This window comes from Callospermophilus lateralis, chromosome 1, assembly GCF_048772815.1.
Source record: "Callospermophilus lateralis isolate mCalLat2 chromosome 1, mCalLat2.hap1, whole genome shotgun sequence".
NCBI classification, from domain to species: Eukaryota; Metazoa; Chordata; class Mammalia; order Rodentia; family Sciuridae; genus Callospermophilus; species Callospermophilus lateralis.
In genome coordinates, this window is record NC_135305.1 from 217,228,540 (window position 1) to 217,241,500 (window position 12,961).

General features: G+C 40.0%; 1 protein-coding gene across 1 annotated transcript; it reads left to right on the forward strand.

The window, feature by feature from the left end:
• The first annotated feature begins 11,637 nt into the window (after positions 1 to 11,637).
• On the forward strand, positions 11,638 to 12,594 carry LOC143401055 (olfactory receptor 7D4-like). Its single transcript, XM_076858051.2, has one exon. The coding sequence runs from the start codon at positions 11,638 to 11,640 to the stop codon at positions 12,592 to 12,594; it is 957 nt and encodes a 318-aa protein (XP_076714166.2).
• Positions 12,595 to 12,961: the final 367 nt, after the last annotated feature.

Consider the following 12,961-nt stretch of genomic DNA (forward strand, 5'->3'; position numbering starts at 1 on the left):
AAAAAAACAGCACAGAAACTTGTAGATTAAAACATGGCATAGAACCAGGGAACTTGCAGATATTTATAGAACCCTTTGTCCAAGAGCTACAGAATTCACATTCTTCTCCATGGCCCAGGAGACACTCTTCAGAATAGATGATACCTTAGGCCACAAAATAAGAGCTAGAACATTTAAAAAATAGAAATCATATTTATTCTCTGGAAAAGATTGATGTCTATCAATAAGAGCAATGATACACACACATAAAAATTCATACAATGAAAATGTTCTTACAAAGTAGAGTAGCAAAAGTCACAGGGTGGGATTGACCCAGGTTCCAGGTTACTGTGGACCCCAACCTCAGGATCTTCCTTTCAGAAACCGAATGAAAGAAAATACCTCAAATAAATATTTTTGGGATTAAATAAAGTTCTATATGTGAAATGATGAGTCCTGAACTGGTAAGCACTTGGATTTTCATTCCATTTCTCCATGGAATACAACAAGCATATCAAGGTGAAGAACGTTAATCATAAAGTAATAGTTTTTAAAAAATATTTTTTACTTGTTAATGGAACTTTCTTTCTTTCTTTCTTTCTTTCTTTCTTTCTTTCTTTCTTTCTTTCTTTCTTTCTTGTGCTGAGAATTGAACCCAGGGCCTCACACATGCCAAGCAAGTGCTTTATCACTGAGCTACAGCCCTATCCCCTCAAGCAATTTTTTTAGAACACCATCTCAGCACACAATATATATGTTTTAAATCATGCTGAAAATCACAGTCTGGTGTGTAAGAAAACATTCCAAACTTGAAATTTTAAGAACCACATATGGGGTAGAAAAGTTATAAGGAAATACAGATGCAGTTTAGGAGGAAAAAAAAGGTGTAGAAGAAAAGTCATAGGTGCTTTGAGAATATAAGTGACCGAGCATGCCATTTAGGGGAGAAAAAGAGCTAGGATATCACATTAGCCTTAAGGTTACACACCATCCATCAAGGACAAGAGGTTGCTCTGCTGAAGAGTCTCCCCAGGTTACCTTCATATCCTTCTTCCTCAGGCTATAGATGAAGGGGTCCATCATGGGGGTGACCACAGTGTACATCACTGTCACAATTGTGCTTTCCAGGGGAGAATGGGTCCCAGCAGAACTGAGGTAAACCCCAAGGCCTGTTCCAATCTACTGGTAAACAAAGAAACCAAATACATTTTCCTAATATAGTCCAGAATGGTTGTTTTTAAACCACAGTCAACAGGTGTTTTTACATTAAAACACTAGAGTGTATTTGTGTTAAATTCGTGAACGTGCCAACACAATTCCCTCAAACTTAAAGCATTTGATATTTTTCTGAACACTTAGAGGGATTGACATATGAAAAGAGGAATTGGACTGATTATATAAGACATCAGAAACAATGACATTATTGGTAGATGATATTGTGGACCCTAACGTGAAATGACAAGTATAATAATATGCACTAACAAGAGATCACAGTAAGTCAAATCTGTCAATAAAAAAATAGGAAACATAAGGAAAATTTCAATCAATTTTGAACAAAGTGGACAATACTTTCTGCATAATAGGTCCTCAGTGGGAAACTATGTGCTCATGTGTCATATGTCACAGAGCCTATACTTTATTGGAAAGCATGGTGACAAGTTTGGGACTCACTAGGGTATAACTTTTGTTGGAAAGAGGGTCTATAATCCAAAGAGTAAGAAAAGGAAACAGAATGGCTGGAAGGGACAACAGAAGCTAAAATTCTTCCAAAGTACAGGGATTCACCCCACAGACAGCACAAACAGGAGACTTCCCCAGTATCATTGTGCTAGAGGCAAAGCCCAGTACCCAGGTTCTCTCCTGTTCTCCTTCTGACTCATCAGCCTCAGTGGGACACAATGATTCTCTCCAACGACCATCACTGAGGCTTTCTCTTCTTCATGATCTGTCCCCAGGAAGCCCCCAGAGGTTTGAACTGAGGCTGAGATCACAGAATTACACTTGAGGGGCAACTGGGCACGTTTATAGTTTCCGGAATCTCAAAGTTTAAATTTTCAGAGCTCCTCATTAATCACTGCATTGTCTTCCCATCCTCCAAAAAATTCAGCTCCCTTGTTGTACCTTTTACCCCAAGAAGGCAGAGTGGCAATTTTTCAGCCAATTTTGTGTCTATGGAGGTAACATAAGGTAAAATGAATTTATTTCCTTTGAAGAGAAACTGTTTTAACTTTGGTTTGATTTTAGAGTCATCAGGTTTTCTTTAAGCAAGGTTAATTTTCTATAAGGAACCAATCCCAGGAACAGTCTGTCTGTTCTCTATCTCCTCAGAAGGATATTTAGGGACTTAAAGGATCATTTGGTGTTTATAATGTTATGAACGGAAAAAAAAGGTTTTTTTTCCTGTTAATATTTTTTTCAATTTTTAAATTTTTCAAGTTGTCAGATAAAATTGTATGTGTCTATCACGTATGGGATAATGGTTAGAAGTATTTTATATTTTGAAATGGTGGAATCTAGAAACTTAATATAAGCATTACCTCACACAGTTATTTTATGTGGGTAGGACACTTCACATTTCTCAGCAGTTTGTTTCCACCGTAAGTATATATAATATTTATTTCTTATTTAAAAACAAAGAATACTTTTTACTTAGACATTTTGGTATAAGGGTCAGCAAACATCAGCTAGCCATCTATTTTATTTTTAGGGTTAAAATTTTTATTGGTGAATATCAATTATACAAAATGGTGGGTTTTGTGGTGGCATGTTTGTGCATACAGAAAAACATAAGTTGATCACTTTTGTTCCCCCACCCTCTCCCCTCTCCCCTTGTCCTCCTTCCTCTACCCTGTCCATTATCTCTTTTAATTTAAAAGAGTCCATTTATTTATTTATGTTAGCTCCTAGCTTTCATGGATTAAAGAAAACATACAATACTTTTCTGAAACTGACTTATTTTACTCAAAATTCTAGTCTCTATTTCCATCAAATTTTCCTGTAAATGACAATTCAGATTTTCTTTATGGCTGTGTGTGTGTGTGTGTGTGTGTGTGTGTGTGTGTCCCATTTTCTTTATCCATTCATCTATTGACAGTTCCTAGATGGCTGATCCCAAAACTTGGCTATTGTCAATTGTACTACAATAAACATGAGTATGAACATAACTCTGAAATATGCTGACTTCATTTTCTCTAGATAAATAACAAGGAACTGCATAACTAGATCATATGGTAGATCTATTTTTTTAACTTTTTGAGGAATGTCTGTAGTTATTTCCAGTTCTACCAACAGTGAGCAAGTACTCCCTTTTCCCCCACATCCTTGCCAGCATATATTGTTATTTGTATTTTGGACCCTTGCCGTTCTCAAAACTGTGTGGGTCCTTCATCACCCCTCTTTTCTTTGGTAATGGGGATTTAATCAAGGGATGCTTAACCACTGAGCCACATCCACAGCCCTTTCTATTTTTATTTTGAGGCAGAGTTTCACTAAGTAGCTCAGGCCTTGCTGAGGCTGACTTTTAACTTGCAAGCCTCTTGCCTCAGCCCTCTGAGAGACTGGGATTACAAGCATGCACCACTGTGCCTGGCCCCTCATACATTTTAGCAAATCCTACAGTAGTTGTTCTGAATTTTCACTGTGGAGAAATAAGATTTACCTGGAGGGCTTATTAGACACAAAGAGCTTCCTGACCCTGGAGTTTCTGATTGCATAGATTGGGGTGGAGGCCAAGAATATGCACTCTAACAAGCTCCCAGGTGATTCAGAGCCTGCTCCTCTGCTGACAATGAGTTGAGATCCATTGTTCTCTGTGTCCCTAGAGCTTGAGTCTAGTTAAAGTTGTCCTGCACTGTTGACTTCTGCTGGTCCCCTGATCGCAGTCCTGTTGGGTGCAGTGCTCTTTCAGATGGCCCCATGGAAGCCCCTGCTGCCCTGGCTCTTCCACAAGGGTTTTCTTTTTTTTTATTGGTTATTCAAAACATTACAAAGATTGCAGAATGTGATTCCACAAGGGTTTTCCCAGAAGGCGCAGGGAGACCTTCCATTCAGCTTCTCTTGTTAGGTTCAAAGACGCTGTGCCCTGGGACTCTGGAAGCTGACTTAAACTTTTCACAACCTTACAGAATCCTCAGAGCACCTCACTCAATTCACTGTTCTAACAGCTTCCTGGTCTTTACACAGTTCTGCTCCCACAGGGTAGAAAGGGAGACTTTCTCCCACCTCCTTCTCCCTAAAGACAGTTGTTGGAGGCACATTTGCTTCTCCAATTGTTTGTCTCCTTTCTCGGGTCTGCTCAACCCCTTGCAGTCAACAAGCTCCTTCTCCTGGAGACTTAAAGAGAGTTCTTTATCTGTCTCCAAAACCGTCTCCCAGGGCCCATTAGGCTGCTGCTCTGAGTGTGCTCTTCCCTTCACAGAGTTTAATTTCACAGACAGAGTTTCTCCCTGGGGGCTGTGTTAGTGCCACAGGGGCTCCCTTAGGCTTGCCTCTGAGCGTCCTGCTGCACTGACATGAAGTCATCACTCGAGACTTTGCCACTGCACATTCCAGAGTCAGAAGACTGGAAATGCCCTTCCTCATGGTGGGGATGCACATGGTCCCTGTAGACCTCAGGGCAAACTACTGTGTCAGAAATGAGGACTTCCTGTGAGTTAGGTGAGGAGAGAGTGAGCACAGGGAAAGGGGATTATCAAGTACAGAAACCTCTCAATACATGAAGCACTAACCAAAGGGATGGGGTGGAAAGCCCAGGAGGGGATTTGTAAGAGGCCGTCACTAACTGAATGATTACACAATAATAATTTAAGTGGTGCTCACCCCAGTGTTGATGTGAATGGAGACTAATGTGGTCTTTGGGGACTTTCTTTGAGAGTCATGTGAGTCAGAGAGCATGAGGGGTTCCTGAGAATGAGAACAGCAGGGTAGGATTCAGGCTGGGATACTCCTGCCTTTCCAACTCCTGACTCTCCACCAGGAAAATTCTCTTTCTCTGTAAACAATTAATAAATGTTTACTACCACTAGTGCAGACCCATGAAGACTGAATCCATGCATTTGACCTTTAAGAAGTTCTCTGTAAGCACCTCTAATCAAGTGTTCCAAGACCAATCTGATGCTCTACATCCTCCCTGATATTTCTTTTGCTCTCATAGCTGTACCTTCCAGTTAACATCAGTAGCTTCGTCACCCATGGACTTTGCCCTATGTCTTTGTGCCCTCCATTTGTCTCTCTCTGTCTTCAGCACAAACTGCTCTCTAAAGCTCCAGGCTCCACTGGGATATCAGACCATCATCTCAGTTTGCTTATTGAACCATCCAATGATCAATTTTAACCATTTTTATTGAAATGCTCTCTCAGTATGTTGCCCAAGCTGCTTTGAAACTCTAGGCTTCAAGCAATTCTCCTACCTCAGCCTCCTGAGTAGGTGTGCACCAGCGTGCCTGGCTATCCACCAATATTTTTTGAGTAAGTTCTGTGGCCCTAAGCACAGTCACTCCATTTTATAACCATCAATTTACCAAACTTTTTCATCATCTCAACTAAAACTCTATAGCTATTAAAGGTAACCCTTCTTTCATTTCCCCCACCTCTGGTAACTCCTATTCCACTTCTATCTCCATGAATTTGAGAATTCCGTGTACTCATTGGAGTAGAATCCTATAATGTTCGTCTACTTGGTTATCTTAATTTTGACATTTCAAAACCATTCCAAGAAGAGGTGGTGTTAAAAGCTCAGGAAAAGACTTTTGAGAGGTAATCACTACAAAATAATTACACATGATTATTGAATCAAAATGGTGCTCACTGTTGTGTTGGGTGGGCTCAGAATCCATGGAGAGCTTTGGGCTTTCCTCAAGATCCACAAAGTCAGGTAGCTTTATGGGTCCTATAGATGAGAAGAACAAGTTTATCGGTAGGTTTCAACTTCTTGTCTTTCTAACTCCCACCTTGCTAAGGAGGAACTTTATTATTCTATGTACAATTAATCAATTATTTTCTCCCATCAATGCAGACCAATAAAGACCCAATCAATATATTTGACCTCCAAGGTCATAGCACCTTTGGGGGGTTCTTCAAGGTTCCTGAGTTCATTGTTACAAAATTAAACATGATTATTTTGTCTTCCCTAAGATATTGCTTTTTAAATTATGGCCATATCTTGGAAAGTAATGCCGTCAATCTGTCGCCCTTGGAATTGTTCTGCCTTGCTGGTTCTCAACTGAGCTTAGTTTACCCCAAATGTTGGTGACCTACTGTCTTCAATTTCTGTCTCCACCACAGACTTCTCTCCCAAGCTCCAGACTCCAGTGGAATCTCAAACTTACTTCTTCATCTGTCTTATTTTGGTAAAATATGTGTAACAAATTTATAGTTTTTTAACCATGTTATGGTTTTCATTGGTGCAGAGATTTTGGGGTATGATGCCAAAAGCATTGGTAGCAAGAGCAGAAGTGGATTACATGGAGCTAAAATATTTGTAATCTATGAAGGAAACACTCCAAACAGTGAAGAGAAAACTACAGAATAGGATAAAATATTTGCAAATTATACATCCAATGAAGGTTAATACACCAAATACTTGAGGAAGTTAAACAACTCAACAATAAGAAAACAGATCATCTGATTAAAAACTGGGAAAACCCTGCATAGACATTTCTTATAAGATCTACAGATGCACATGGTCCAAAAACGTTTGCTCAACATCAGTAAATATTAGGGAAATGATCATCAAGACTACCTTGAGCTCTCACGTCCCTCCAGTCATAATGGCTGTTATAAAAATGGATAAAGGGCAGTGTTGGCAAGGACATGGAGGAAAGGGAACCCCCCAAAACTGCTCCTGGGGGTGTGTGTTAGTGCAGCCCTGAGAATGTCAGTGAGCTGGTATGGAAACCCATATGGAGGCACATTCAAAAAGTAAAATAGAACTCTACAAGATCTGCAATCCCAGGACTAGGTGTGTATCCAAAGGAAATGACATCTGCATGTAGACTACCCCTGCACCCCCTTGTTTACTGACACACTATTCACAGGAGCCAATATTTGTTGACAATCTGAGCACATATCAATGGATTGATAACAAAAAAGTGATGCACACACACACACACACACACACGGAATACTATCCAGGAATGAAAAATGAAATCCTGTCATTTTGCACAACCCAGATAAACCTGGAGGATGTGAGATTAAGTGAAATGAGCCAGGCACAGAAAATCAATAACACAGGATTTCACATGTATGTGGAATCTAAAAATGTTGATCTCACAAAAACAAAGATCAGATTGGTGGTTAAACATCTGGGGTGGTTGAGGGTGGTGTTGGGAAATGTTCATTAAAGGAGAGAAGATTGCAATTAATTAGGTGGTAGTCATCGGAGAAACATAATTCCAGTCTGGTGACTGTAGTTAGTGACGATATGCTGTATTTGTGAAAGACTGGATGTAAGTGTTCTCACAACAAAAATGATAATTGGTTAGATCTAGGCATGCTGCTTTGTATATGTGCTTCTGAAACATGTTGCAATACACACAATTTTATTTGACAATTTTTACAAATGAACTTGAAAAATAAGCAGAAAACTTTAAAATAAATGGCTCCTTTCCTCCATAACACTGTGGACCCTAAGAGATCATGAAATCTGCAAAGAGTCTTCACGGAGACACATCACGGAGAGATGCTCCTAGGATGTGATCCTTGCTGAAATGAATCTTTCCTTAGGGGACACATTACGACTTTTAAATCAAGTCAAAGAAAAAAGTATTTCTCCTTGAGGAACTAAATTCATCAAGGCCTACCAACGCAGACACAAAATGGACTGTGAATTTCCATAATGCTATATGCTTTCTCTCTCAAGGAAGATGGATTACCTGTAGAATGGACAGAATAGCGAACAATTTATTTAATGAGCTCCTCTGAGAATTTGACTCTTGAGATGAGAGGAACTGTAAACATGCTCCTGTGGAACTCACCTGTATTTCTCTGATCCAGCCTCCATGAAACCCAAGCAGACTTTCCGGGGACAGATTCTGGAGAAGAGAAAGCTTCTATCTATCTATCTCAGATAGCCCCTACAGAAGCTGGTGGAGCCAGAAGATGAAGAGGAAAGAACATGGGTACTGGCCTTTGCCTCTAGAATATGGCTTCCCTTCAGCAACTCACTCTCTCCCACCTTAGAACCTTTGAACATGTCTTTTGTTTAGAATACTGCTTTCCTATTTTCTAATATTACTTTTTTTAAAGAAAGAGTGAGTGAGAGAGAGAGAGAGAGAGAGAGAGAGAGAGAGAGAGATTTTTAATGTTTATTTTTTAGTTTTCAGCGGACATAAGATCTACAGATGCACATGGTCCAAAAAGGTTTGCTCAACATCAGTAAGGGAAGGTCCCATGTCTTCAGTCTGTGAAGGGGAATCCCTGTTCTTTGATGAAACTCAGTGCCCACTGAGATCTGCATTTCCCAGGTCCTGTTCTGTCTCCTTCTCTCACCCTTTGGAGTCTAGAGCCCCTCTCCAATAACAGTTACTTCCTGGAGAGTCTCCAGCTTTCCCCCACTGGTTCCTATAAGCGGTCGGCTCCTATTACATTTCCTACATGTAATTGTTTATTCAATAAGTACACTCCAAAGGTAGGTTACACACAAAATAATGTTGATTTTGTTCCAAAATTCATTTTATTTTTTTATTTTATACCATGTTTACTTTTAATGAAAACTTGACTTACTGAAAGCTCTTATTAGGTCAACAGTTTTTTGTTTTTTTTTAAGGAATCATCTCACTTTAGTATCCCCAATGGCATGTGTCAATAATGTAATGAAAAATACATTTTTTTCTTCTTAAAATTTTTTTTGGTGCAGAAAAATTCTACATAACAGGAGGACTTGTTGCGACATCTCCACACACGCACAGAACGTAATTTGATCAGTTCCATTTCTGCCTTTTCCGCTCCTCTTCCTCCTTCCTTGTCTGCTTCATTTACCTGACTGTTCTCACTTCTGTTTTCATGAGATCTTTTCCCATTTTTCTCTCTGGCTTCCACACATGAGAGAAAACATATGACCCTTGGGTTTCTAAGTCAGGCTTATTTTGCTTAACACCCTGCTCTCCAATACATCCATTCTCCTGCAAAAGATATAATCATTTATGATATTCAACATTCAGTCCAATTGCCTTTCTTATATGACCAGTCCCTTAAAATATTCAGGAAAGTGTCAAATGATGTTGGAGCAGACTTCCTTGGCATTTGCAAGAATTTAGCACAAACACTCTAGTGCTTTCAAGTAACATCTCCTTTTGCCTGGTTTGAAAACGATCCTTTTTTATTGGAAATTGTCTTTGTTTTCTTGGTTTATCCACATTTTCTGGTTCAATTAGCAGCAGTAATTACTGTTAAATTTTCTCTAATAGCCTTCTGTATGGTGATTATGGTTATAATTTATCTCCACTCACCTATTTTTGTGAACAGTTATATTTACAAACATCATTATGGAAAACTGAGTTTGATTCCCAGAACTGCTATGAATTGTTTATCATGAGTTGTTTTGTTTTATATTGTGGTAATGCTGGGGATTGAGCCCGAGGCTTTGAGCATGCTAGCAACCTGCTGCCCTCCCAATGAACCACATCCCCAATACTTAAAAAAATAGGAATGCACCCTATTTAATTTTCATACTCTTGTTTTTAAATTTATACTCAGAAATGTGAAGTTTGGGAAAGTCCTTTGTGACAAGGTTGAGAGTTTGGTCTTATGTCTACTGTGCATCCAACATTTGTATCTGTGCAACACCTGCACTGTGGCAGTCACGCAGTCCTTGGGAAGGCAAATGGTGAGAAAAAGCTGTCACAATTTCAGGGCCACAAATGAACATGAAATTACCAGGGTAAAGGGACATTAGACCTGGCACCCCTCCCCACTGCCCCTCACTCCTGCTCTCCATCACAACGGCCTCCAAACCCTCCCACCCAGTCCACCAGCTGATGGGCAGCTGCACACTCTGCTCTCTTGGCCTAGACTGTCTTCTTCTCCTTACTTCCTCTCCAGCCCACACATTCCTATTTGAAAGAAGGTTCTTATAGTCACTTCCCATAAAAAATTGGTTCTTTGTGATGTTTTTGTCTTTAATAAAATATTTAATAAAATATTCTGTTGATCATTTTTTTAATCATAAAAATATTATCATTTTCAAGACTTACATATGTCTTTAAGATTTTAGATGGTTTGTATAGAACAATCTTGAATCATTGAAATGTAGGTCATCGAATATGTTTTGACAGTTAACTGCAATTTTGACACAATGCATACCACTCACCAGGTGGGCACAGGGGCACACACAATCACACACCCCTTGCATGCGATTTCAGTGGCAGGTGCCTTTGTTCTCTCCACTCATCTGTGTGGTCCCTGTGTTTTTCTTCTTCTTGGAAGAATCCATCATGGAGGCATCTTTGTCTGAAGGAAGGAGCTGCAGGATCTTCATTACTAAAAATTCTCTGTGGAGGCCAAAAGAGGTAAGAGACCTACTTACTGTGTTGATAGTGATCACAAGTCTGGGCTTGAGGGCTGCCACAGGTTAAGAGGGATATTGATGACACATTTATCATGAAGTAAACTGTGAAATCTCACATTTATAAAATGCCTTCTGCATGCCCCAGGAACTGTAGCAGAAAAATGATAATCCTTATCTTACTGAAGTTTCTTCTTCAACCACACTACTTAGTGAACATTTTCAATCCCTCCTGGAGAGGTGAAGTAATTTCAGCTAAGAGAGTTTAAAACCCTTTCTTAAGATCACACATACTATAAACAGGTGGACTCAAACTCTTTTCCAAAGTGTTTGATTCAAGAAGCCAATTTAAAAAAATATATTTTTAGCTATAGATGAATGCAATATCTTTATTTTGTTTACTCATTTTTATGTGGTGCTGAGGATCGAACCCAGTGCCTCACATGTGCGAGGCAAGTACTCTGCCACTGAGCCACAACCCCAGTCCTCAAGAAGCCAATTTCTAAGTCATAGCTCTTCTATACCTTGTGGGGGTTTATCCAAAGTGTTTATCCTAGAGGAGGATTTTAAAAATGATCAGTAATAATTATATAAGTCACAACTTTGATTTATTGGAATTATATCATGAAATAAAGCATTTTTGCATTCCACAATCAAAGAAGTGATGATAGTATTATATTTAAAAATAATATAAATAAGGTACTGAGAACCAACTCATATTCCTAGGAAGTCTCAAGCCATATAATAAGAGTGGATCTGAAAATTCATGCTCAATCCATATTATGGAGATAATAGAATGAACATCGTGGGATAATTAAGGCAATGGTCTAAAATGTCCTCACTTATTTTGGATGAGACTTATTGCAGAAGATAATTACTTATGTTGATTAATTCAAAGAGTAGAGCTAAAATGATTGAGTGGATGATGTAAGAGAGTTCTCTGCTAAATTGAATAAAGGCAGGACAATTATACACGTTTAACTTGGAAATGGAGTACCACTTGTTCCATCAATCACAATCATGGGCAGAACTCGGCAGGGTAAAGAACGTCCATCCAAGAATAATATTGTAAAGTGGTACCTACATGAGGTCCCAGGTGAGTGATCTTTGAATGTTGCTTTCCCCCTCCTCTTTTACTCAGAAGATACAATAGCTACATGGAAGCAGAGAACCACACAGCCCTATCCCACTTCCTCCTCCTAGGCCTCTCAGAGGACCCAGACCTGCAGTCCATCCTCTTTGGACTATTCCTGTGCATGTACCTGGTCACAGTGCTTGGGAACCTGCTCATCATCCTGGCTGTCAGCTCTGACTCCCACCTCCACACCCCAATGTACTTCTTCCTCTCCAACCTGTCGTTTGTGGAAATCTGTTTCACTTCTACCACCATCCCCAAGATGCTAGTGAACATCCAGGCACACAGCAAAGACATCTCCTACCGAGAATGCCTCTCTCAAGTGTACTTTTACATTATTTTTCTTGGAGTGGATAATTTTTTACTGACTGTGATGGCCTTTGACTGCTTTGTGGCCATCTGCCACCCTCTGAACTACACAGTCATCATGAACCCCCGGCTCTGTGTCCTCCTGGTTCTGATGCGTTGGCTCATCATGTTCTGGATCGCCCTGATTCAGATTCTACTGGTGAAACGACTGACTTTCTCCACAGGCACTGAAATCCCACATTTCTTCTGTGAACTGGCTCAGCTTCTCAAGGTGGCCGGCTCAGATGCCCTCATCAATAACATCTTCACCTATGTGGCAGGTGCCCTGCTGGGTGTGTTTCCTATGACTGGGATCCTCTTCTCTTACTCTCAGATTGTCTCCTCCTTAATGAGGATGTCCTCCATTGAGAGCAAGTATAAAGCCTTCTCCACCTGTGGGTCCCACCTCTGTGTGGTCTCCTTGTTCTATGGAACAGGAGTTGGGGTTTACCTCAGTTCTTTTGTGACCCACTCTTCCCAGGCAAGCTCTGTTGCCTCAGTGATGTACACTGTGGTCACCCCCATGCTGAACCCCTTCATCTACAGCCTGAGGAACAAGGATGTGAAGGGGGCCCTGGGGAGGCTCCTCAGTAGAACAGCCTCGTGTCTTTGCAGGATCACTGAGTTCTGAACGTAGATCCTCAGAACTAAAGGGAAGTTGTGTGCCCATGTTAGATGATGTGATTTTCAGTGTCCTCCTAAAACACCCACTCTAGTCCTTCCAGAGTGGGCAAGGCTTTTGTGTATATGGTATTTTATTTGTTTATCTTCAACAACTCCTTTAGAAATTCCTTTAAAATATTTCTTTTGTGTACATCCTTGAGGGTAAATTTTTTTGGTAAGTTTGTTTATAAGTATTCCACATATTTCTAATTTCTATCACTGAGCTACATCCTTAGCCCTTCTTAATTTTCATTTTGAGGTAGGGTCTTGCTAAGGTGTAGCAGTCCTCAAACTGCTGCGTCAGCCACTAGTGTAGCTGGGATTACAGGTTTGTA